At 36.3% G+C, this 26,891-nt stretch overlaps 1 protein-coding gene across 1 annotated transcript in view; it reads right to left on the reverse strand.

Moving 5' to 3' along the window:
* The window catches only part of LOC119796324 (protein kinase C-binding protein NELL1-like), a 321,529-nt gene extending 300,388 nt beyond the window's left edge, over positions 1-21,141 (reverse strand). Inside the window, exons 1-2 of the mRNA XM_038304828.1 lie at positions 21,008-21,141; positions 20,393-20,521 (exon numbers count right to left, since the gene is read on the reverse strand). Coding sequence (XP_038160756.1) covers positions 20,393-20,521; positions 21,008-21,056 — 178 coding nt within the window. The 5' untranslated portion in view covers positions 21,057-21,141. The remainder of the gene's footprint in view (positions 1-20,392; positions 20,522-21,007) is intronic.
* Between the last annotated feature and the right edge of the window lie 5,750 nt (positions 21,142-26,891).

Below are 26,891 nucleotides of genomic sequence, written 5' to 3' on the forward strand. Positions count from 1 at the left end.
CTAATTGAGATTAATAGTTGTTTAAGCAGTGCAGATGGCAAGATGAAGAACTGGTTTGTGAGTGTTGAATTTGTCCAACACTTAGATCCATTGAATCACTGTTTGTGAGGAGGGGTATGGAAACAGAGAGGAAGTAATTAAGCTGTGTTGGGTTCATTATGTGCAGCATTATATTCAGGCTCCCTTGGATTTATACAGGAGTTTCAGCTATACAGATGTTCACTCCTCAAGAGATACCCTCAATCCCAGAAGAGGGGCTACCAGAGGCCAGGCTGATACTGATAACCAGCTGCTCAAAGCTCTTAGCACTCAACTAAATTACCTCACATCTGAATTCAACCTGTCTCGCCTATGTGGGTTGGTGTTCAGCATAAATAAAAATGTGTGTATGAATTCAGCCTGAATCTGTTCAGTATGAGCACTTTAAAGCATAAATCACCAGCTGTGATGTTAAAGCCTCCCAGTGTGAGGAGGGTTGTGTAGAGCAACAGTGAGGTGGAGCAGATTCATGGATTGGATCTTAGACTTGAGAGTCCTTAACAAAGTACACACAAAAACACACATATGCAGAAATATAAATGCTCTGAAAGAGAAATGAGACACACTGGCATTGCAGATAAGCAGCATAAATATTGAACTTTTAAGCTTATATTAATACTGATTGTAACTAAACTAAGAATACCTTCTCATTGGGTTTTATAATTTACTTTTACAAGACCCATTGAGTATAACAAACATGTTAATAGAATTAGTGAAAATCAGTGCCAGTCACAAACTATTTTTATGTAGTGTGAAGTTTTAGAATCTGTTTCAGCTTCATTGTGCAGCCTGCATTGTGTATACAGGTAGAATTAGAAGCAATTAGCCTCTCATGACCACCCCCCCGCCTTTTGGATGTTCAATGAGAGCTGTCAGATCTGGCCGTACAGTGTAAGAACAGAAATCGTGAATTGTGAGCTTGTAAAACTTAGCGGTTTCATCATACAGTTTGAACTGTAGCTGAGTACAACAATTTAAAATATCATAGAGTGTGCGACCCCCCTTAGATACTGTAAGACAAAAGCTGTATGATGTCACCTTTCTAATTTTTTTGACTGTGAACAGACGTAGCTTTACATATTCTTAGCCAGAGTGGTTGATAAAATTGGTGCTTTTCCACGTTTTGAATTTTAAGTGTCAATATATATGGCCCATTTACCGATTTAGTGCATAGAGGCACACAGCAACCAGCGGACCTCCAAGGCTAACCACAGCCAGGGCTAATTTTAGCCCCTCGGAATAGTCGTGTGTGAAGCACCGCTGACTCTGATGGCAATTTCTTTGTTTATTTGTCTAAATGTTCATTTGATTTGTGTTTATTTGACTTTGTTAATTATTATTCCCCCACCCAAATGAAAAAGGTAAGAATTTATTATTATCTAGAGACTATTAATAACAGGAGGTGAAATGCAGCTCCAGATGAGCAGAGCATGTGGTGACGTCACAAGAACGCTTCTATTCCAATTCACCCATATTTATGCTACGTGCTCCCGTTCTTCCCCTGAGTCCACACTTTCCTGTGTCCTTCTCAGGAACACACTTGGCTAGGACAAGAGTCCATACTTGCATTCTTCAAAATTGAGAAACGGCCCTAGATCTTTCCCAACAGGTCACCACCAACCCATCCACTTTTCTAACCGAGTTTTCCCACTCAGTGACGCACCTACTGGGAAGCCGACTCTGCTAATTGACAATTTCATAATAAAAAACATGGCATTAGGGACACTAGAGGTGATAGTTATTCATGGAGGCTGTAATGACACCCTGTCATTTCAAATGGAGGTCACTAAAATTTACGTTTTTCAGTGTGTAAGTTTGCTAAAACAATGTCAGACTCAGTAATTTTCTCTGGTCCCCTCCCCATCTGAATATTGATGACATTTTTAGCCTTCATCTTTCAACTGCTGGTTTTCTAGGTGGTGTACTATATTTAAACAATCTGAAAATTAACAATAGAGGACATATCCACAAAAAATGACCTTGAATAGGTTTTTTTTAACTCATATTATCAAATTCTTATAATCATATCCTTTAATTTGCTTTTCAATGTATATTTTTAAAGATCAATACAATACAACTCTAATAAAAACCATTTTAACAAATAAAAAATGTTATTGCACTTACACACACATTCTATTTTCAACCTGCTAAACAATTAAGGTAATTGAACTAACCTTAAAAGTCTGTTTTCTGTTTAATCAACATAGATTCTAACCTAAAATAATTACAATAGATTTTATTTAAAAGCACTAAAATATGGTGGGGTCGTGCAGAACTCAGTTTTAATAAACTGTATTTACATACATTTTACAAACATACTATTTCCTATAGCTACACAGGTATGTGGTATCTTGTGTTTGTTTATTAAATTGGTATATATTAAGTATGGTATACACATCTCCAAGAGTGACATATATGTATATATTTCATACTAGTTATGTGAATATTAAGGTGTAATAAACTCACATATAATCAATGATAATTATCCTAACATACTTGACATGTCTAAATACATTGAAAATATGCATATTACTGCATGCCAGATATATTCTTGCCCTGCTTCATGCTTAGGACCTATATGACAGGCTAGATGAATGTGACAGCTAAATACTCCTCTGTTTCTTTAAAGGTGTCTCTCAATTTCAGTTTCTTTTCACTTTCAAGAAAAGAATGTAACCCATGAAATGCCCAAAACATAAAGTGGAGATGTTCTTACTGTTTTAGGTACGTCTCTTCCTCCTTTGACCCAGACAAAAGAAAAAGACAGCTTGAAGCAAAAAGCAGTCACAGTTCATATTCATTTCTATTCCATGTTTCTTTTTTTTTGTGTGTCTTTGATCCCACACTTTCAGGATTTGTAGTGTGCTCCTTTAGGGCACTGATGTTAGAAATAACGCGGCAGCTAAAATACAGACTTGAATTTCTGAAGCAGACCAAATATACAGTATACTCAAAAGCCACCATTAGATTCAGTTCAGATTTATCAGTTCATTCTGATTCTAAGAACTTCATTTAGCTTAATTTAACTCATTTGTTGCATTTCCCCTTCAATTTATTGTGAGCTGTGAAAGATTCATTTTGTTTAGATGAGTAATGCCATCTTCATTTTGGAGGAAACATTTGAATAACAGAAATGATAAATATGCAATAATTCACCCAAAAACTGCTAATTTTTTTTGCCGGTTTAGCGTTAAATGTGAACGCACTATTAAGGAGGTGAGAAGAGAGTTTGGACTAACCAAAACCAGAAAACAAACAGAATGAGGTGTGCTAGAAAGAGCAGACTGTGCAGCCAAGCTGTTAGTCGAATTAAGCTTAAAGGAATAGTACACCCAAAACATGATTAGCCTTCATTTTCTACTCACCTCCATGCTGAACAACACTCTGGAGTACTTTTTTGATATCTCAAATGCATCTGGAGATCTGGGAGACTTCTTGCTGTCTGCTGACATTCAAATAATGGAGGTCTATGGCGCCCGAGACAGAAAGGTCCACAAAAGTCCACAAAAACTTGTCAATATTCCTCCATAATGCTCGTCCAATGTAATCCAAGTGTCCTGAGTGGGTAGCATCCAGAATTTACTCGAAACGAAGTCATTTAGAACGTTTTAGAGCCTAAACAGTAGTGTATAGGATTTCCTAATAGCGCCCCCATGCGCGCTCACGATTCTACGGAAGCCGGCAGACCAAACCAGCGCATTCAGCTCGGCAAAGAACTCATGCTCTTCCTCAACACTGAAGTCCTCAGACATTTTTCTTTCGTTGTTTCTTTCTTTGCACAGGTAAACAGCACATTTCTTCTTCTACGCTTGCATTATCGGCAGACCAGACGCTGAATGCGCACTTCCTTCCGGTTTGGTCTGCCGGCTTCCGTAGAATCGTGAGCGCGCATGGGGGCGCTATTAGGAAATCCTATACACTACTGTTTATGCTCTAAAAACATTCTAAATGACTTCGTTTCGAGTAAATTCTGGATGCTACCCACTCAGGACACTTGGATTACATTGGACGAGCAGTATGGAGGAATATTGACACGTTTTTGTGGACTTTTATGGACCTTTCTGTCTCGGGCGCCATGGACCTCCATTATTTGAATGTCAGCAGACAGCAAGAAGCCTCCCAGATCTCCAGATGCATTTGAGATATCAAAAAAGTACTCCAGAGTGTTGTTCAGCATGGAGGTGAGTAGAAAATGAAGGCTAATCATGTTTTGGGTGTACTATTCCTTTAAAGCTTGCTGGCAGGAAATGACTAAACCAGGGTTAACATATATGCTTTCTATATCACTGTAAAGTTTTACATCCGAAATTCACAAACTACTAAAACTTTTATATTATCCCTGCAGAGACTGGCAGTTGTTACAGTGTCAATGTACAGATCTATGGTCTATTTTTGGGTCTTGCATTGAGGTCACACAGGCGTGATACCTTTCAGACACCAGACTCTCAAACGGTAAAAAGCTTTTAAAGTCTTGTATGAAATCAACCTATTACTTTACATATAATTTCAAAATCTCCCTCTTTGTATTGTGCCGCTTTCTCATCAACTGCATAAAATCTCAACCACCATACTACTAAAATTATCTTCTGGCTAAAATGAACATTAAAGACGAAATATGCCAAAATAGTTAAACAACATCCTTTCTTACAAATCATACCTGACTTCTGTCTTCGACTTAAGAAGACATTTCTCTTCTTCATAAGTAAAGACATATTTGTACTTCATTCATGAAAATAACGAAGTCTGATAAGGTGTTCACATGGCAACAGTTATATATTGTGCCGGGCCCCAGCAGGTTATATTCCTCAGCTTGAGTTTAAAGGTTGTCAATGACAACTTAAGCTTACCATGGCTCTTTCTGGTGGTATGGTAAATTACTAGCAATATATACCAATGGTGGTGTCAGAGTTGCTTTGGCAACCAGCTTTTTGGGCTTAACTTGAATCCATGAACTACAATAACCATATCCATACAAAGGTTTCAATTTCTGTACAGTTCTACAACCTCATGTCTTGGAATATCTTAATTTAATAAGCTAAAGAACTACTTGCATTGCAAATGAGCTTTATGACTGCAACTGTGAAGCAGTGTTGTGTATGTTACATTAAATGGTTATTGTATAGTTAGCTTTACTAATTTCCTCCCCATCTGCTCAATATTAGCAATGCAGTTACAGCATACCCGCACAAATCAAACAAGTGTGGAAAATTATTTTTTTTTAATTTTGATTTCTGTGTTAAATGACTGTTACATCTGTTCATTTCTATATCTGTTCACTCTTCTGTATGTGTCAGCCAAAATGGACATTCTTATGCTGACATATGGTGGCCAGAGCGGCTCCAGCATAACCTCATATGCTAAAGCTGTAGGCTGTCTGAGAAGGGCTGGATGCTTTGGGAGAAGTACTTCCCCACTAACTTTTAGATATAACTCAAAAAAGGTAGAGGATCTTTGACCCTTAGTGGGTTTTCACCTGAATGGTTGAGATGTATGAGCCTAATAGAAGGTGAGATCTTCCTCTGCAATTTGTTCTTATGTCAATGATTTTGTTAAACGAATAAATTCTGACTGGAATAAATTCTGTTAATGCTTAAACACATTGCTTCTCTTGTGTGCACTATCTGAGAAACAATGCCTCATTGGATCTGGACTGATCAATAAAAGGGTCATACCAGTTTTTTCATATATCCACATATCACCATGGTCTTTACAGAAACAATTTAATCAAATCATTGTCAGTTGTTAAAGCGTCTAAGGAAACATAACTGACTGACTGTACATAACCGTACTTTCCATTTTTACGTTCGAAAATATAGTTGTCAACAAGGCAAGAGAATTTACTATAACACCGAACAAGCTCAATGTGAAAAGTGCAATATAAGTGCAAGGACAGAGTTGTTAATGGTTTATTAAATTTGTTTTTGTATTTATTAGGCTTATCATCGCCTCCTCTACATTTTAAAATTATAATTATTTATAAAACCTTGGTAACATTTCACAACATTTACTGATAAAGAAGTAATGCAACAAAGATGTAACAGTGAGTTTAGGTCTAACTGGATGCTATCACACACTGTAATCAAACTGTCATCCATCATAAATATTGCTTGAGATTTTCTTCTCGTATTCTTAACATCTGTCCTAATGCTACTGGAGTGTCACAAGCTCGAATTTATTGCAAAAGTAAAGCTTCTATTCAAGGCTACAACAGGCTGTAAAGCAATCAAAGTGTGTATGAATGCAGTTATAGCATCCCTGTGATACCATCAAAACAAAGACAATGGCTGCAGGCAGGACAAAGTGCAGCTAATTATATCAAGCTTGTGATCGAGATTTGAAGCTGCTAAAGAACTGAAGCTCTGCATCTTCAGCCAATAGACGGAGACAAGGATGAAAAGCGTTTAATTGCTCGGTGCTAAGGTTACTGCACCACTCTGCACTCACACAGTCATGGATTTTAAAGGAGGAGCCTTAAAACTGAAGATGACATTTCTCTGTGAGATAATGAGCAATGCTTCACGAGGAGTTGGTATTGCTTGGTAATAACACACTGGAGCAATTTCCAGTGAGAAATCTCTAAATACTTTAAATAAAATATTGCATCGGACAATAATCCCTAAAACACTAAAGATCAATTATAAAATTTATGTGTATTATTTGTTTAATGTGTACTGGTTAGTGCACATCCTTACATAGGTACATTCAGTATGCAAATATGATCAAACTAAATCTGACTTTTACAACCACACATAGTAAATTGAACAGATGTTCGGATTTCCACCTCCTAAATCCGGATAAAACAAGTTTTCCTTTTTTCAAAATACACTTCAAATATATTTATTATATGTCTATTATGAAGACTGAATAAACAATCCCAATTTCCTTGAACTGAAGTCGGTCTCAGCAGAAGGCCACTCGCACTTAGCCTGGTTCAGCTAGAAGTTTCTTCCTGTTAAAAGCCAGTTTTTCCTCTTCATTGTATGTACCGGCAAGCACGCTCAGTGTGAGGGATTGCTGTCAAGTTAATGAATCGATGCAATTAGCTGTTTTTTCTTAGATAGAAAACTTTGAACCAATCTGACTGTATGATCTAGTTGATTTGTCTCTGTGAAGTCGCTTCAGATGAAATAGGTTGTGAATTGTAGCTATGTAAATAAACCAAAACAAACTGGATTGAATTATTGAGCTGTAATTTCTAATCACTTCGCAACACCAGTAAGCCAAAAACATAATTTCAAATAGGTGGAACATTTCTTCATGGTCTTAACCCAAATATATGGAAATTCTTCACAAATTATACAGGTTTAGGTCAGGCTCTGACTCGTAAAGTTCATGAGTTTTACTTGCAAAATAAATGGGAAGTTTTGTGTGGTGTGTCGAGTCAATGTTTCTGTGCTTTGCCCTTAATTTAACATCACGGGGCCAATAGAGACACGTCTGTATCATTAAAGGATATCACACTCATGTAGGATGAATAATTCAGGCATATTAATTCCTCTGAGGTTGCTGTGAGGTGGGACCAGTGTCTACTTCTCTGGCAGCAGGACAGGCAGAAAGCTCATGCATAAAAGATGAAAGGTTTGATAGCCTCCATTGAATTCAGCAACCATGATTGTGCGCCACAGATTTTAAGAGTCGGAGCCTGGCTTAGCTGCTCACAGCCTGTGAACTACCCCCAGCCTCTCGGGCCCTGCCTCATGGGGCTCCCTCAGCAATATCTGTGCCACTTGCAACACAGCTCTTCAACCCGGAGTCAGAAGTGGAAAAGTTATAAATAGCAACAGCGTAGATACAGGCAAGACTTAAACCTGACCAGAAACTGCCATGCAGGTCTGACTTAACGGAGAAGTAGTGTGAAAATATTTTAACTGTATTCCATCATGCTGCTTGTGTATCTATGATTATCAAGATTTTCACAATATGTTCTCACCCATTTCTCCTTCTTAAACAACCTAGTGTGTAATTTCAGCATATCGTAGGAAATTAGGTACTAAATCTACCTGATAATATGTCTTCTTGTTCTCTATTTTGTTATCTACAGCTTAGTTCCTTCTGGAACAGAACAGACAGATCTGTTTGAGTGGAGCCAAACCTTTTGACGACCCCGTTGCCTGACAAGAGCATGATAACATTTACCTGGAGAGCATCAAAGATTGGCATATTTCGACTTTCTAAAAGAGGACCAGCATGCACAGTGCTGATATCCTTAAAAAAAAGGGACCTGCTGAGATTATTGGCTTGGCTTGTTAACCCTCTAAAATTCTTGATAACACAGGAAACACCTGCATGTCTTATAATATAAGGGCAAAAATGTGTGGTTAAGACATTTGTGCATTGATTTTGTGCCAGTGCACCACCAGAAAAAAATATATCAGGCCATCAATACTATCATAAATTTAATCTTCTTAGCAGGAATGATGGATTAAATCTCAGCTAATACAAAAATAGGTGAGCAAGTGTATATATTGATTGAAAACTCTAACTCTTCTTGACAAGGACACACATCGGTAGAAGCCTTCAAGTGGGTAAAACTTCTCTGTCAAATAAAAGAAAAAAGGTTGATATTGCAGTAATATTCAAGAGCAATTCAAATATGTCAAGCATTATAAGGAGTAAATTTCAAAAGGGTTATTTAAAAAAAAATGTTTTAAGTTTTTAATTTAGCTGAAGCCTATGAAAAGAAAGACTGCATTATATTAAATTATCATTTTATATAAAGGGCCTTAACATCCTTCTGCCGTCTGCATATTCATTGAAGATTAGCACAAGCCTCCTGATGGCCCTGCAAATATACTCAACAACAAACAAATGTAATAAAGATAAGCATTCACGTTTAAAACTACAACAAATATCACATCGTTTTCAGAGTTTTTATCCAAATTTATTAATAATAAAGTCTTTGTTGTGACTTGAAATATTCCAAGGATGCTCAGACGTTTTCTTTCAGCTTATCCTACATTAAAGATGGATAAAGTAGCATTAGTATTAGAACATTTTTAAAGTTTGCTAACTAGTTTAATTAGAATTTTCAATACTGTTAGTCATTGTTTAAACAGTTGATCAAATGTGTGACTTCAGGAAGCCCTAAAGTCTAAGAGATGAGCTTATTAGTTCTGTAATAAAAGAAATATAAAAACAGTTACTTTTCAAAATCCTTTGGGGGATAGGTCTGCAGGTTCAAAGGTATGTTCCTATATAGTGAAAGGGAGAAGAAAAATACTTTGTTAATCAACATTGTCATGATTTTTTTCTTCGAAGAAAAACTGGAAACAAGTTCAACCATCAATATGATGGTACATACATACACATAAAATATGCACATATTCATACAATCATGAGCTTTAAATAACGGGATACAGCCTGGACAGGTCACCAGTCCATCGTCCATAATTTCAGTACTTCTTCATGTTCTGTAAAAATAAATAAATCCAAATAAAATTATCCGCATGTCACTCATATTAAGCAAACTAAAAACAAATAAAAATAATATCCTATCAACTGGGTTGTGGAATCCTGCCCTATAAATATTTAATTATCTCTAAAAAGAAAATGCCGATCATTCATTAATAAGATCTTCGTCTAACGGACATGCAATGTGTGCACACTATCCTACACAATCCTAGTGAATTATTTTTTTGTTATTTTATTCACAAACAATGACAAAACCCTGAAAAAAATCGAAAAATAAAACTGCGTGCTTGGATGTAAGGGGTGCTTAGACAGAGGAAACTCTGTGTAATACTTGTTACTAAGCGTATGCTGGCCTGATGCGGTATGCTGAGCTGACAGAACACTGGACCGGAGCAGAGTAAATCATCCCATGTGGATTACTTTCTGGTGATTGGCTTATACAAGGAAGCTCTGTGATTGGTTGTAAACCGTCCCCTGGTTAAAAAAAATGCATTTTTGTAGTGATGCACGTTTAAAGACCAGTGGTACTTTTTAATTGAATTTAATTTAATTTCAAATCATTCTGGTTTATAACATGTATATGAATGTTCTTAATCAGACCATATTGTCCCAAAAGTTAGAAAATTTCTATTTAAAAAAAAAAAAATGGTGTCTTAAAATCTGTGGGTTTTTTTGTTATCTTATGCAGGCAGTTAGTTATATGTCAGCTTGTACACCTAAATTCTAACAATCATATATCAGCGGTCATCTGTTAACCAAATTTGTTCGGCCTGCTTCATTTGTCGGATGCTTCCGACAAACCGGCCACAACCAAAAAGCCTGCGAACTTCCGCCACAACAATCCCGTCCCCTTGATAATCGACCAATCACTTCATTTTATTCACTTGTGTAATGTCGGGCACCACTCGGGAGAATTCAGAACTGCCCCCCGTTGGAACAGCCGCTTCCCTATGACTTTAATTATAAACGTTAATGCCTTAATCAAAGCTGTTATATCAGCAGTAGTTGTGATGGCATAATGGTTTAGACCCAACCAACCCGACAAACACATTACAGTATGTCATGATATCCTTGTGAGGACTGTTTAATGAATTCTATTTCTATTGCATTCATTGCTTTCACCTAACCTTAAACCTAAACTAAACTCAATTCACACCTCAATCCCAACCCAACCCAAGTTAGTTGAGGGGACCAAGTACTTGGTCCCCACAACTAAGTAAAAGTCCCCAAAATACTTTAAGCCATGTAAAAAGTAATATAGATCTTGCTTTTAGAGAAAACCATTTTAACTTCGCTTCTGTCAGTGAGCCCCAGGGCAGCTGTGGCTACATGTAGCTTGCCACCATCAGTGTGCGAGTGTGTGTGTGAATGGGTGAATGAATGTAGTGTAAAGCACTTTGGTCAAGTCTCCTGACTTGAATAAAGGCGCTATATAAGTACATGCCATTTACCATTTACTTGAGTCTATACCGGCCTCAGCCTTGTTTACTCATCCTTATGACAAAATAATGTTCAACACCACAACTAAATGTAACCTACTTAGACAACTTTATTGTCCTTTTGTATGCAAAGAGTGTATACAAAACAAAACTTTGTTGTGTACAGCTTTCAGACAGTTAATGAGCAGCATCTTAGCAGTGAAATGAACATTTCCATTTCAAAAAGTACTAAAACATTGAAAACAACTGTGAGTGCAACCAATGTAATCTTCCTTTAAATGTTTGCCTAAAAAAGCCCAAAGGACTCTCTATTGAGACTGCTGCCCCCACGAACTGGTCCCAGATAAGCAACAGAAGAACAGTACCAGTATCCATGTAACTTCTTATGACTTCCTACAGGCTGGACATTTCCAAAACCTTTTTTTCCCCACAAGATACTGTATATATAAATACAGTAACTAAAGATTTTGTACCACAGTTTAATAATAATAATAATAAAAAAAACTGTTTCCATCCTCAAGTGAAGTTAACATGTTTGGTCCATCTAGTGTATTCTATTGAAAAAAATATGTAATAAATGACTAATAGCATAGATGAGTTCTTCTTCCTTATGTTAGCTATCTAATTAGATGCCATTAGGTTGTAGAAATTAAACATAAAGTGTCAGCTCTTTAAAGTCTTGTAATATTGCTGCATTAACTAGAAGGCATGAAGTGGAAAAGGTAGTGGCATTTTATGCTACTACTTATGTTCAGGTGGAAAACAAAATATTTACAGGCTCACAACAATTACAATGTCCACCCTCCTCATCATTGTCCCTTAATGATTGGATGATAATGAGCTTGGACCTGTAATGGTTCAGTTTCATCTGATGACATAGGAACAAATGCTGATCTTAAAAACCCTGGTTGTGTATTGTAGTAGGTTTTTTTGTAATCCTTTAGTAAATGTAGAGAAAAGTGCAACGTATCAAACTTAACTATAATGTTTTGTACAAAACACCTTTACATTTTCCATGTATTTGAAGAAGGCACTAAGCTCTGTGGATACTGCATATTTTGTTACTCAGGCATACAAAATGTCATGAGGGTGGAAAATTGAAAAAGTAGAAGTGAAAGTGTGCAACATCAAGTTCTGCAAAGTACGAATGTCATATTTTATGCATTGCCAGTGTGAATAGTACATAAACTTTGGGATCCTTTAAATGTGCTCTGACAAAAAGGAAATTTAACCTTCAAAACAAGGGATTTTCCAGAAGGTATTCCAGAGAAAAATGTCATGAAGACTGGCTGTATGGTTTTTCCTAAAATCTTTGAAAAAGGAGCTACCAAGATTGAGGGACAACCAAGGTGTTTTCAGATACTTGATGAATGAAAGCCGTTTCCATTGACTCCATATACAAAAAGTAAATCATATCTGATCTTATTTTTATGTTGTTTATCTTTTTTGTTACTGTCACGGTTTGGTTGAGGTTTTGAGGAACCAAATCCAGAGGTGAGTTTTTGTAAATTTAAGGAAATAACTGAGGCAAAAATCCAAAAATCAAAGTACAAAATACAAGGAACCAAAAACCAGAAAACCTAAGGGGAAAACTCACTTTGGGAAAAGACGAGGAAACAGCACTGAGGAAACTGCACAGGGAGAGTATGTATTTAGGAGACCGAACAAACACTGGATTAATGAGCTGATTGGGAGCAGGTGTGAACAGAGGAGTCTAGAAAGGAGCTAGGGAACAGGAGACCAACACAAGAGGGCAACAGAGGGCAATCAAGAAATACCAAAGAACTCAAATACATGCAGAGAACATCACAAAATGGGAATTGAATCAATAAAACTAGAAAAAAAAAAAGAAAATCATCGATCAAAGTGAAACTGAAAGCAAAAAAAAAATTAAACAGAACAAAAAGCATGACACTTTCAGGTTTTAAAATGTATGATTTGTCTCAAAAAAACAAATAGTTTACTGCTGAAACCCAGCAGAGAAGGCAGGTGTTACCATATTCCTATGTACAATAAAGGGACAAAAATAGAAATGGATTAAAATTTGCAGTCTTTTATCTATGACTAAATTAAAAACAACATCAAAATAAGCAGACTTTCTTTACATCACAAAAGCTTGATACATTTCTTTTTTTATTCTTTTTTTTATTTAGATGAAAATAACTTTCTACAGTTATTGTTGGAAACTAAATCAAGAAAATACAGCACATTGCTAATGAGCAACATCTTGATCTCACTGAATCTTTTCATCAAAAAGACAGAAAAAGGAAAGTGACACTATAGAAAAATAAATTAGATTACTGTTTTTTTTCCTGAAGTTTTAAATATCTTTTATGTGCTTCAGCTACATGTATCTAAGCATAAAAGAGTTCACCTAATGATGGCTCTAGGATCATAATATTTATATTTAAAAGTGACATCAAGAAAAATAACAAGAATCAATGTCTTTAACTTCTTAATTAAAGGTCATTCTGATACAATAATATTTATTTTCTTGCATGGTGCAACTGTGTCTTAGATGTCTTGGCATTTTAAAGGTGTGGGTAAGATTCCAGCACCAAATGTGGATGTGCCGCTAAGCGAAGCACATACTTCCAAGTTGTCTACTGAGCAGTGTGTTGTTTTTTTTAACCAAATACTGAGAATATTTCTTCTAGAAATAACCAGCTTCCAATAGGTCGGTTAAACAAAAATGTTATTTTAATGATTAAATTGTATGTTTTCATGTTGTTTTTTGGGAGTGATTGTGATGATATTATTTCGTTCTTTTATAATAGTATAACACCAATTATAAAGGATAGAGGAAGAAGATAGGAATATTGAAAGAAAGAAGATTGAATTAGAGTGAAGGAAAAAAAGAACACTGATGGAAAAAACAGCTGAAGAGAAGCGAGATAAATCTACTTAAGGTGGGCATACACTTTACAAGATGTTCCCATTTTCGGGCTGATTCTTCAGTTGTGTAACTATTATTTGGATCACGCCGAGTTTCGTCCTCATCCTGGTCCTGTGTTGTGTGGTATACAGAGGGTAACAATGGTGATCAGCCTCTCGCGACCACCTACCGATCAGGAATCCTAAGGTCGGGGAAAATATGAACATGTTTGAAATTCGGTCGGTTCTCATAAGCAAATCTGTCTACCAGACAATTTACCTGAAACCTGTACACTGCATATGTGCAGAAGAGGGAATTATTACAAGTCTGAACAGCACCATCGCTCATTACTGAGTCGGGCATATGGTTTTAGGACATTCAGTGTGAGCAGTTAGATAGCATCAGAGCATCGAGCCGTACAGTGTTAAAATCATACATCGTGAACTTTTAAACCCCGGGGGTTTTGTAGTACAGTTTTGAGTACAACTATTGAAAATATTATACAGTATGTATGCCTGTCTTTAGAGGGTAAAGCAGAGAGCAGGCAGAAGAGGTCTAGAAAAAAAAAAAGCACCACAGTAACCAGCCAGACACACCTGGAATAATCAGCATGTCCATTGATGACCCCATATACACCCATATACATCTCAACATTTTTAAAATAAGTTTATTTTTAAATATTGAAGAAAATAAGAGATTAAATCTTTCTGGTTTCACAAATCTGAAGATAACTTTATAGCAGACACTTTTTTTATTGTGATGATTTTGAAGTATGATCAACTTTTTGCATGTTGTTCAATTAGTGAGTCTCATCTTTGTTTGTTGAGAGTTCACCTACATCAGAAACTGATGCTTTAGAATGCGGAAACACATTTGCTCTGCCTCTAATCTCTGTTGTAGGTAAATTGTCTGCTTTGATGTTTACATATAACAATTAGCTTTTCTTCAACAGGGACAGCAAGCCAATATCGAAAAGTGTGGCTACAGCATGGGTTTTTGCTTTCAATAATTTATGTACAAAATAACTTAAACATTAAGGTTTTTTTATGTTAATTAAAATACACTATACTTTCAATCAGACTTCTGCACAGCAGCGACGGTCACTGACTGCTATGTAATGATGTTTTGATGATGTCCTGAGCCCGTAACATCATCAATGACCCCTCACACCCCCACTATGGACTGTTCTACCTGCTGCCCTCTGGGAAGAGGCTTTGCAGCTTTCGACGTAGGACCAGCAGATTCTGCATCAGCTTTTTCCCCACTGCCATCAGACTGCTGAACTGTTGAAAAAAAAATCTCTAAATCAAGTCACAGACTGCATCACACCGATAACACCAAAACAAAATACTGCATATTTGCATCATATATATTGGTGCTAGTGCCCCAATCTTCCATATCAATGCGTTTTTGCATAACATTTTTTTTATTTACATTTGATTACTGCTGCACTTAATGGAATGGAAAAGTTAATTTCACTGCTAAGCTGCAACTCATTTGCTTTCTTAAAGCAGTACAAAATGAAATTTTGTTTTGTATACACTGTGTATACAAAACGACAATAAAAGTTGTCTAAGTCACAAAAGTCTGTTGTTAAAAGTAGTGTGTTTCTTTTTCGCACATTCCTTTGTCTTTTTACAATGGGCTCATGATACTGTCAGCTCCCATTGCTCAAGAGTTTTAATACACAGAGACACCAGCATCCATATTTACGTAGGTTTTTTTTTTTCTTTCAGTTAAGCTTTATGATATATGTTTTGTGCCATCAACCTGAGTGCGCAGTTACAAGTGTGCTGTGAGACCAGCATCTAGCATTTCAATCTCCCACATACTCGCTCAATAGGCATCAACTCTCAAAAACTCTACTCTGCTTTGGCACTCAACCACTACTAATTATTTCTGTGTGCATTCATATTCATCTCTGTACATGCTCAGTCCCAGTTGTGTGCTTTGCCTGCTACCTGCTCGCTTAACATCAGATGTGCGCTTAGCTTACTCTGGGCTCACTAGGCTGATGACTTAACTGTATCTAAATGAAACACACCACCATCCAATAAAAGTCTCCTTTTTAAATACACATTGGGATGGATAAAAACAACTAAAAACAGAAAATCACAGTAATCAAATTACTAGACCTACAGTGGCAGAGATTAAAAACCTAAATATTAGTATTGGTTTCTACCAAACAAAATCTGTATGTTGAATCCAGAAAAAATATATGTCATTTTATATTAGATGTTTTTATTTAGACACACATGAGAAGGCAAACACATTATTTCCCAAAGCTGAGCACATACAGAAAAGAATTGGAGCTGGTAGTGCAGAGGTTGTCAACGTTGAGCATGTGCCAGACATGTATAGCACGAGCAGATGTGAGATTTTATATGCTACGCAGCAGAGTCATAACCGAGCATTCAGGTCCATGGCAGAAAAAATATGGCATACTGTGCAAATGTACTCTAAATGTATCTGATTAGAAAATGTTTTAGATTAAGTATTTTATTGCGATATAAAACCCATAGTATTTAATTTTCTGCTCTTTTTTCTCTAAAAAATGAGAGGTCTGTTAGAAAAATTTACAAAAAATAATACATAATACATAAAAACCTGTTTGAAGCCAAGTTACATGCTCTTGGCTAAAATAAAACCAGCTGCCTAAAATGGGCCCTGGAGGAATATAAGAAGCAGAAAATCTATGATTACCACTACTTTAGATATAAAGAAACATTTGGGCCAAGGCTAGCCTGAGTAATGAGGCTGACACTTTGGGCTGCAAAGTACAATATGGAAATAGGACAGTCTATTTAAGTATACTAATTTTGTACACTATGTATAGGGTTACAGCATTGTATGAAGCGCTCTTGACCAAAAACATAAGATAAGAACAAATATGCAGACATGTTATAAATTAGTTGGGCTTTTTTTCTACACTTTTTTTAAGAATTTGATTTGCTTTCAGACTGAAAAACAAGTTTATACTCTTTAACAGGGCTGTTTAAAATATCAAGATCATAGAAATTATTCTGTGAATGCCTTTGTCTTACAGTATTAGAAATACATTAGAGAATAAATCAAATGATGAAGACCAGTGCACCATCTAGGGTAAATGACAAGCCAGACAGCAGAGACTGTCTGTAGTAATTCTAAAGAATGTACAGAGACCCCACGTTTAGTAGAAGAATTTGTTGACACAACAGGCATCAGTCCTGCAATTCAAAGTAATCTCTAGCTTTACACAAACAAAAGGACAAAACAGCACAACTTAAGAATAAGGTAACCAAGATGTTTTCACAAAATGTAAAAAAAAAAAACATTTATTAAAGTTTTATACTAAATATTCTATACGCAGAATGCTTTGCATGGTAAAGCCTGACACTACACACCAGAAAACACATCATCTCCACATTAGAACATAGTCACAGCCTCATGTTGTGAGGATGCATTTTTTCAGCAGATATGTGTATGTAGGTCATTGTTAATTGGTTAAGAGATGGAGTTTCCTGCAGGAAAACCTTTCAGACTGCAGAAAACACAAGACTGGGGTGGAGCTTAACCTTTCAGAATCAGAATCAGACATAATTTAATAATCCCAGAGGGAAAATACAGATTTAAGATGGAATCTAAGGATTCCATATGAGAGGTTTTAAATTGTTGGTGCCAGATGCAATCTAATAGCATGACTGAGATTGAGTTACTTAAAGTTGTGATAACCTGGTATTTTATATAGTCCTTCAAAATTGTCATTATCATTTTTAGGTGAAAATCATGTAATGTAATTGGTTGTTTGTTTGTTTTTTCTCAGAAGGGCTACATGGGGCGTAAATCAGTCAGGCTCGATACTCTCCAGTCCCAATTAGACCGCACCCATCACAATGTGGGAGTTGGGCACATAAGGTATTAGCTGTTTTCTCCCATTTTGTTCAAGAAAGCTACTGTGCAATAGTTTACACGTCTTTCTACAATATTTTACCCCTCTTTTCACAATATTTACCCCTCTTTCATGCTGCCCTTACCAGTTTCCAATAATTTCCCCAAATTATTTTATTATAAAAATATATAAAGAAAACATGACCTGCCTCTCCAAAAGGAACTGTCGCTAGCATCACAAATCAAAATTTGATCATCTTGATCGAGTTTGCAACTCGTTGACAAGTGTTTATTTTAGATACCTTGTGCACATCTGAAAATCTAAAGGATACTGGCAGCTGCAACAGAGCAATGCTTTAATGATGGCTTTTATAATGTCTCAAAAGAGCTGTTTATATAGTTGAAATGCCAACAACTGGCTGCTTTAATAGTTTTTCTTTTTAAATAAAATGATGTTTTTGTTTCACTTCCATAGTTATCTGTTTTACACTGTTTCCATTGACTGTTAGTCTCGCTTGGATTCTACCCACTTCTTTGCAGGCTAATAGGATGTATGCATGACATAGATTATTCTGGCTAGCCAAGATACACAAGAATATAATGACAATTAGACTTGTGTGTATGCACCCTCGGTGCTCTGCATTGCAAGGTAGCATCATTAACATGAGCAGTTTCATGTACCATTACGTCCCAGTCTCTTAGACAATATTGTAGATCTGCAAATGACTCCATGATTGTTGGAATCGTGATGAAAGCAAGTCAGGCTAATGTTAGCACCCTTCTAAGCACCCTTGTGGGCTTTTTTGGTTTGAACAAAGAGCCCAAATGACAAAACCAAACCATTTTTACAAGTTTTAACTAAGGCCCAAGACCAGCACGAACATTTTGACATATAAAAGTCAGATTTCTGGGTAATGAATGGTCCAAAATTTCAAAGTTCAAACTAAATGAAAGTGTTCATCCTAAATGAACAGAAGCACTAATTGCTGTGAAAAAGTTTCTAAAAACTATTCAGATTTGTATAATTAAAAATATTTTCATCCTTTACATGAAATACAAGTATTACAGTTTTAATGAGGAAGATGCTAAGATTTAAAAATAGTTTTATGTCATTCTTAATCTTTCTGATATAAAAAAAAAAGAATCAAACTGTCACTGGCTTGATATAATCAAAAGTTTGGGGAACATTTGCTTGTGTAGCGTAACAGAGTTCTCAGCCAAAACAGAAGCAGATGATGTACTAAAACTGATGTATTAAGTAGGTCACAACAGAAGAAAGTCCAGTATTCCCAATTGGACTAGCCTGCTATTTCCCTTGCTATATAGCTGCTGCACAAGTCTTGGTCTAGAAACTGTCAGGAAAAAAAATATTAGAGGAGTCTGAATGTGGCTGTAAATGGGAGGGGGGGATCTTTGTGTGTCAGCTAAGTGAGGGCAGCGGTGTTTCCCTTATGGCCTTGAGTCCTGAATCTTGGACAGTTTTACATCAGCAAAGCTGGCCAAGCAGCCCAGTCTTCATTCATGTAGAGCCAGTAGCGTTTTGAGCCAAGCACTCAAGTAAATAAAACCAGTGCTCACAAACACATACACACAAAGCCTCTGAAGTGTAACTCTGTGAAGTTATCCTTGTTAATACTGTCCACACCTACAGTTGGCAGATTTCATATCACAGTAGGTTTGGAGACAAGGGAGCAAAGGCTTAAAAAAAAGCTGACCACCTACTTTTGGCAGACGTTGCCACTTTAAAGGAACTAAACTGATGGTGTAAATAAAATGCAATTTAAATTAGCCAGTGCTAATTACAAGGGATCCTTAGTATCTTTTATTGTAATATGTATCAATTTCTATATGTTCTGTCACTGTTTTCTCACAAAACAGTGTCCATTTGATCAAAAAAGCACTTTAAACAAAAATTATTTACTAAGAAAGTGATGATGTAGTCTCTGTTCCCTCATATGTTTTAAACAGCCAAAACCTGGGAAAGGGGGCTGATATGATTACTTGATATGGTTGATATGGTTAAGAATTAAAGGATAATTTAACCAATAAATATCCCACAGAAGGTCATTTCAAATTGTTTACACTTTCCTTTAAAATTGGTCATTAACCAGATAGATAGATAGATAGATAGATAGATAGATAGATAGATAGATAGATAGATAGATAGATAGATAGATAGATAGATAGATAGGTGTGTGTGTGTGTGTGCGCGCTCTGTCTTCTCTTTCTGCCAAATAGTCTCAGTGTTTTGCTCCCCGTCAACTCTCTACATCCTTTCAAACCTGCACCTCTTTCAAGGTGCAGAAAAACAACCACAAAGAAACCATCTAAAATGCAAAAAAACAGAAGAATATGTAGTTTCATCTGTGCTGTTTCTTCTTTCCCAGGGCTTTAAACAGTCTGGCTGCACGCTGTGCACCCTTCATTACGCTCACAATAACCCAGCTGATAGCAGCTACATGAAGTCAGTTGCAGGGATAACACAGCAGATAGCATTAGAAACATCACACTGTGAGTGAAATCCAACGCAGACAGCGCGCTCAACAATGACTCTGAGCCTCTGCCGAGTCGGACAAATTAAATGTGGAGTAATAATGAGTGGATGCTCCCAGGAGTTGTCCTCTTCAGCATGTATATACCACAAGGTGTGGCACTGCATGGGTTTGCTCACACTATAAAGAAACTAAGGGCAAGAGTGCATAGACAGCCGGTAAAGAAGATTTTTGAACTTAAGCATGTATAGAGAAATGTTCATCATTACCTCGAAAAAGGAAGGCTTTACTGCCGTTGTGAAGTCCTGCCACTTGGGTAATTCCATAAGTGGCATTGGCCAGGTCAAGTTCGCTGATTATATCAATCTGGTAATCTTGATCTGATCCGAAACCAAAAGCTGAACAGAAAGAGACAATTATTAAGAGACAGGAAACTCATCTAATGCTGAAGGATAGCAGACATTTTTATCATTAATAGCAAAATTAAATAAATCACAATAATAATAATAATAATACAAATTTATTGTTTTGTCATTGTAAGAGTATTTTATGTGACAAGGTGTGCAGTGGTTCTACATTATTGTAATATTTGCTGCCTCAAAACAAAGCCGCATCTACTGCCTGCAGCCATCACCTGTGCTCTCCTGGGGCTTTAGGTGGACTAGACTTTAAAGGTGCAGGTGGAAGGTATTTCTTTTTTTTTTCTTTCAGATTTGTTGTTAGTTTCTGCAGTTAGTATATGCTTAAAAAAGAAAAAAAAATACTGCATACAAAGGCACCAATAGAAATCTCAACTTGCACAGTTGATAAAGACAGCAAAATGTAAAGAAGCTCAAATGCAAACGAAATCCTCCTTCTGATGTCAAAAATGTACATGTTCTCACCTGGTTTGGTGAAAAGAAAAAATAACAACAGTGCTGCGTAAATATCCATCTGTGCGGGAGATGCGTTGTAGAGATTCCGGGAGTTGTGCGCTCCGCTGTGTGTCCACCAAGCCAGCCAACAGCTCTGCTCTGTCTGGCTCTCTGCGCCGCTCACACCTCGTCTGGATGTAGATGAACGGAGGAATGGTCCATCATACGTTTGGGGGGGTTCCCTCCTGATAAAAGCATATCAGGCTTTAATGTTAAAACACATCGAACCAATCCCTGCATGGCATTAAGAGGCGAACATCTCCATTTTTCCTCTGTATAGAAAACAACCAGCCGACGGACAGAGATCATGACTGTAATTGCTACTATCAACCAGTGTTGTCCCCCATGTTTAAACAGCAGAAAGTTCCAGTTTTGAAGGTGAGAGAGGGGGTTTGACACCCGGTAAGTGGAGAGTGTGGGAATTCTCTGTTACTGATATGCACTGGAAAAATGATGTAGAAATAAGTAAAATAAATAAATAAATTAATTAATTAATTAAATTTAGTGTATATACTCTTAATTTGATATGAGATAGTTTGCCAATAGAATGAGTATTTTTACTCTTAAAATAAGATAATTAGATAATATGCACTTGAAATAAGAAAATGCAAGTGTGTTTTCTTATTTTAAGTGTAAATTGTCTTGTTCCATTGGCAAAATGTTTCTTTTACCTCCTCAATCCAAGAAGAAATGCACTTATTTTAAGAAAAAATCAACTTATGTATATTTTGATTTTTTTTCCGGTGTGTATGCTCTTTCCTCTCATTAAAAAAATAAATAAATAAATACAATCTGAGCTTTTAGATAACAGATTAAATCACGGCTTATTTAAGATTCTATATGTATATGTATATGTATTTGCTTTTGCATGTTCTCATTCTGCATTTCTCTATCAGTTCGCCTGGCTTCATCAGCTGAATTTCTCTTCTCCTCACCCTTGTCTCAGATGAGCCCTGGGATTTTTAAGCACTTCTGCTCCATTCTCCTTCCTCCTGTGCCCTGTCCTCTATGTAAATCATTAATCATACTCTCCTCCTCCCTGCCTCTAATTTGTGTACATTGTCAGGTTGTCTGGGTTACCCACATCCAGACAGCGAAGACAGGAGCAGAGGTATCTGCTCAGTGATTACTACACAATGTGAACCACCTGTGAAACTGTGTTCTGCCTCTCAAATTAGGCAGTAAAGAACAGCAGGATACACCTGGAGGCCAGTTCACTGATCCAGAACCACAAAAAGTTCCTGAGGAAAAGGAACATATTGAGTGGAAATAGAAGGTTTTGGGGTGTTCAAAGTGTGGAAGGGGGGATTCAATTGTTTCTAGGCTAACTGTACAATTTGCTGTCAGCACACTTTCTGTTTCCCAGCCTTTAATAAGTACAAAACAACACAGATCGATTATTCTGCTCAGAGCTGTCTGTCAATTTAAGCCTTCTATTATCTCTTTGTAGAGCTAACATTTGAATCCTGTAAAAGCAGATTTTCATTTTATTGTTCCGAATTCAGTGCTGAATCTTTTCTCTTTTTTTCCTCTCTAGTGTTGTCTTTTCAAACCTGACATTACTGTCACTTATCTACATACAAGGCACAAACGTGTTCTCTGTTTTATACAGAGAGCATGTCTGTTCTTTCCTACAGCATTTATAACCTCTAAGCAGATTTCTTCATTTTTTTTTCTCTACTGTATTGGTATTCAATGTTACAGAGCAACACAAAATGTTGTTCAAAATGTTGATCCTGAAAAACATTTTTCTCAAATAAAAATCCCAAAAGTGTACCGCTTGTATCCAAATCTTTCTGAAAATGGGTAACCTATCTATCTAACATGACAAGCTGTGTTGGAACAGCATTACCAAAGGGAATCACTGAAAAGGTCAATGGCAGCTCAGAAGGAATTTGGGAAACTCAGAGCCCAGGTGTTTACAGCCTATCTATTATACAAATCTGTCTATGATCAATCCATTGTTGAAAGAAACATACAAGCTGTCCTTTCAGCAACATAGTGAAACAGACATCAGCCAGCGTGGAAGCGTGGACGAGTGGAATGGAAGGTGACTAGAATTACATAATAGTATTAAAGAAAACGTCATTCTACAGAAACTAAAAATAGCAGAAAATGTTAAAAGCCCAACTTAAAGGTATATTGGAGGATGTTCTTTTTCAGGGTGGATCATAAAAATCTAATTGTCAATCATTGTGGTGATATGTTTACATTCAGCTGGTCCCCATTTGCAATTGTTTTGGAAAGTAAGCTTGAATGAGCGATGCAAACAGCAACTTTTAAAAAGAGCGTGCACGAGGAGAAATGGGCTCATGCACGTTCTCGTATGCGTTAAATGGGCGGGTACAGGGTTGTGCATGTGCATTGTCTTTTTAAGTGGAGAGGAAGGGTATTCTCAAATATGTGTCAAAGTCCTCCACTAGGACTTGGTGTAGACCAATTTAAGATATTTAAAAATGTTTTTGTCAGTCCGACTAAGAATTTGTGGCAACACTTAAAAATGTATGGTTATATGCTCTCCATCTTACTGGGACTGAACTTGAATTCAACACTGATTGATCTAAATCCAGCCTATGCTGTCTATTCATATTGTTTTGTAAAACATGTTTTGCATGCAAAATAAATGCAAAAAAACTCAGTTTTCAGTGCTTTATGCACCTAACCCCTCGAAATCACCTGTCAGACATTTTCCCCTACAGACTTAGACTTAGACAAATTTTATTATCACTTTGTACACACAGGGTGAATACGAAACAAAATTTCGTTCAGTACAGCTCTCAAGACATTTCCATTTTGAAAGGGCAGCAGTGATAAAATGTAAACATGGTCCCAAGAGGCCCCAAGAGTCATTATTTCACCATTCATTAGTGCAAAATACACGATTAAGAAATCGCATTTGTCATGGAGGACCAGGCAGATCTTTCGAGGTTTTACAACGATAAAATAATATTAGTATTTAAACAGATACAGGGATCGCCACAGGAATTGGCGGTGTGGGTGATGCAGCACCCCCAAGTGGTAAGAGTGAGATTTTTTTTTAAATGTATTAAAAATACTTTGTATAATTTATAAATTTCTATTAAGTGCATTTTTATTTTGATTTAACTATTTTGAGGCCTAATCAACACAAGTTCATGCAAGTTACATTGTCATGGCAACATCGAGCAAGCTAGCGGTCCGGGTAAAGAGGTATCCCTCTTTCGGCATCAGACTAGTAAATGTACATTGTTCAATGACAGGAGCAAGGAGGAAATATGGCACAAATATGGTTCTCGGATTTTCTGCTCATGGGAGACTTTATCTCCACGACCACAGAGTGCACCTGTTGCCAGACAGGGCACCCTGTCTGTAGCTCAAAGTAAAAGCCTGGTGCAGCTATTCATGCAGTTTAATGTAACCATAGTATTTTATTTTGATCCTGTGTTGTGTGTGTAATGGATGTGGAGAACTGTTCAATAATGTTTAAATAGTATAATATTTCCTTGTGGTTTGTGCAAAAGGATTTTAAAGCTAACAGAGTCAGGTGTGACATACACTGTACACAAAGAGAAAGGGTACTGCCAGCTGACCAAATCTACGTTGTTATTGTGTTATTGTGAAGTTTAAATAATAGCGTATATATTCACCTCTGAACTGACGATGTCTGCTGTTACAGACTCTAGTTGCATGCATTGAAGTGTATATGAAAATAAACTAGTGAATCTCATATTTACTTATTTATTTTTATCGTATTTTAAATAGGCTCATAGGTCTTTTGTCCAAAAAAAACAACAACAATTTTCACAGCACCCCCTGTTCAAAATAACCTCCACCAGCCCTACATACAGGTAAGGTTATGTATCAAATCGAATGCTTATGCAGAGAGAAAGATACACTGAAAAGATATTTGTTACACTTATTATGAAATAAAAAAAATAAAAAAGTAGAATAAATCCGGTGTGGTAAAACAAGTAGCGGTATAAGGGAGGCAGGTCAAGCCAAGTGAAGCTTAAAGAGAAAACTTATTTCAGTGTGAATTTGTCATTTTAGTTACATTCAATAGACTAAAGGTTGTAAAATGACCATATTATCAGTTACTCTGTTGTATAATTCTATCCGGAAATAGAGAAGTTAGACATGATTTGACCCAGACAAAAATGACCTTACTATATAAGACCAATTTTATGACTTTCTGGTCAAATTTAATGGTGGATTTAAACCCACCGAAGCAGAGATGTTTTAGTAGTTTGTGAGGTTCAATTTCAGCTGCACCTTTACTTTAGAACTCATCTACCTTATTCAAATCAAACGATGGACAAAGTGAACCCCTAATAATTTGTTGCTCTATTTTAGGTCCTAAGAGAAAAATGTACTCAAAAGTACAGGCTGTTCTTGTCTGATAATCCTTTTACATTGAAATTCTTGGAAATCCTTTAAAACTATGGTCTTTTTTTTCCTTTAACCAATGTTTTAACATGTGCTAGAAAAGCTTGAGAGTGACATAATATTGTATGAATCCAATAACAATTACATTTACTTTAGTCTCCAAGTTTGTCATGTATTTACAGAATTGTGTCCTTTTAAAATAAATAAATAGTTTTAATATAAAAAGTTGGGAATTAGAAATCTCTATCTATTTTAGCAAATTAAATATCAAAGATCAAAGAAACACAGTTGAAGCAGAGAGAAAGTGAAACATTGTCTACAAAATGTATTTTAAAAATGAAAAAAATAATTGAAAGCATCTACATTGTTAGATTTAAAAAGCTTATTTCAAACCAGCTCACCCTTTAGTACATAAAATGGGAATAAAGTAATTGTTATCTTTTAGTGAAATTTCCTTTGTCATCGCTTTGGTGACATCATACTGTGTGAATATTCAGCGGTAGGGTACCTGGTCAAAATTTACTGGGTTACAAGGGCAGTCAAAATAAGGACATGCTTTATTTGTAGTATCTCATCAACACACCTGAGTGAAATTGCTAGACCTCTGCATAACTTGAAGGCATGCTGAGGAGGTAATTCACAAGTTTGAATCACCTTTGATGGAGCAGGAACACATATAAATCTTGCAGGGTGTTCACCTTTTAGGGTAATAGTTGGGCAGCCCTGTTCAAAATGTTCATTGGGGATATCAAGTGTTTCATAAATTTTATTATGATAATCTTTTTTATTTAAAATTGTGTAACCTACATGTAATAGGTTACAGTTTTGTGGCACTTTATGTTCAAGTTTAATAATGTGGGAGAAAACAACGTTTCTTTCTTTATTCAGTTAGTATTTATTACAGTTTGCGTAGTACGTATATAAACATTAAGGTGTGATTAAAAAAAAATAAATCAGGATATTATGAAAAAGAAAAGAAAAAACAGTCCTTTATGTTATGGAAACATCCTCTTGATATTATGATTCTGCCCTTTGTGGACTTTTTTGGTTCTATTTCAGTTTCTTTTTGAGTTTTCAGTTACACTACACTGCACTACACATCAGTTCCTTTTCCATTTTGTGTCATTGTAGTTGTTTTCTAGTTAAATTTAAGCAGTGTTGTATTTTTTGAGTTACTCTCTTTTGCCTCCTTGTGCCAGTCTTTCTTTCCCCAAGCTTCCTTCTAATTACTTCTATCCATACCTGCTCCCTTTCAACTGATTACCCCACACCTCTGTGCACTTCCCCATTGCTAGATTCTCATCACTACTTCACTCGTCATGTGTGTTTCCCCCTGACAACTCCTAGTTTTGGTTACCTGTTTATTATTTCTATGTTATGCAATACCTTTTATTCAATGACCACTGCAATGGGGCTGGCAAATATGGTATGTAATCAATTAACTTTCAGGCTGGCTGTGTGTTAGATAAAATCATAGCCAAACAGTTAA

Source organism: Cyprinodon tularosa, unplaced genomic scaffold (genome assembly GCF_016077235.1).
Source record: "Cyprinodon tularosa strain WSP-4 unplaced genomic scaffold, ASM1607723v1 ctg543, whole genome shotgun sequence".
Taxonomy (NCBI): Eukaryota; Metazoa; Chordata; class Actinopteri; order Cyprinodontiformes; family Cyprinodontidae; genus Cyprinodon; species Cyprinodon tularosa.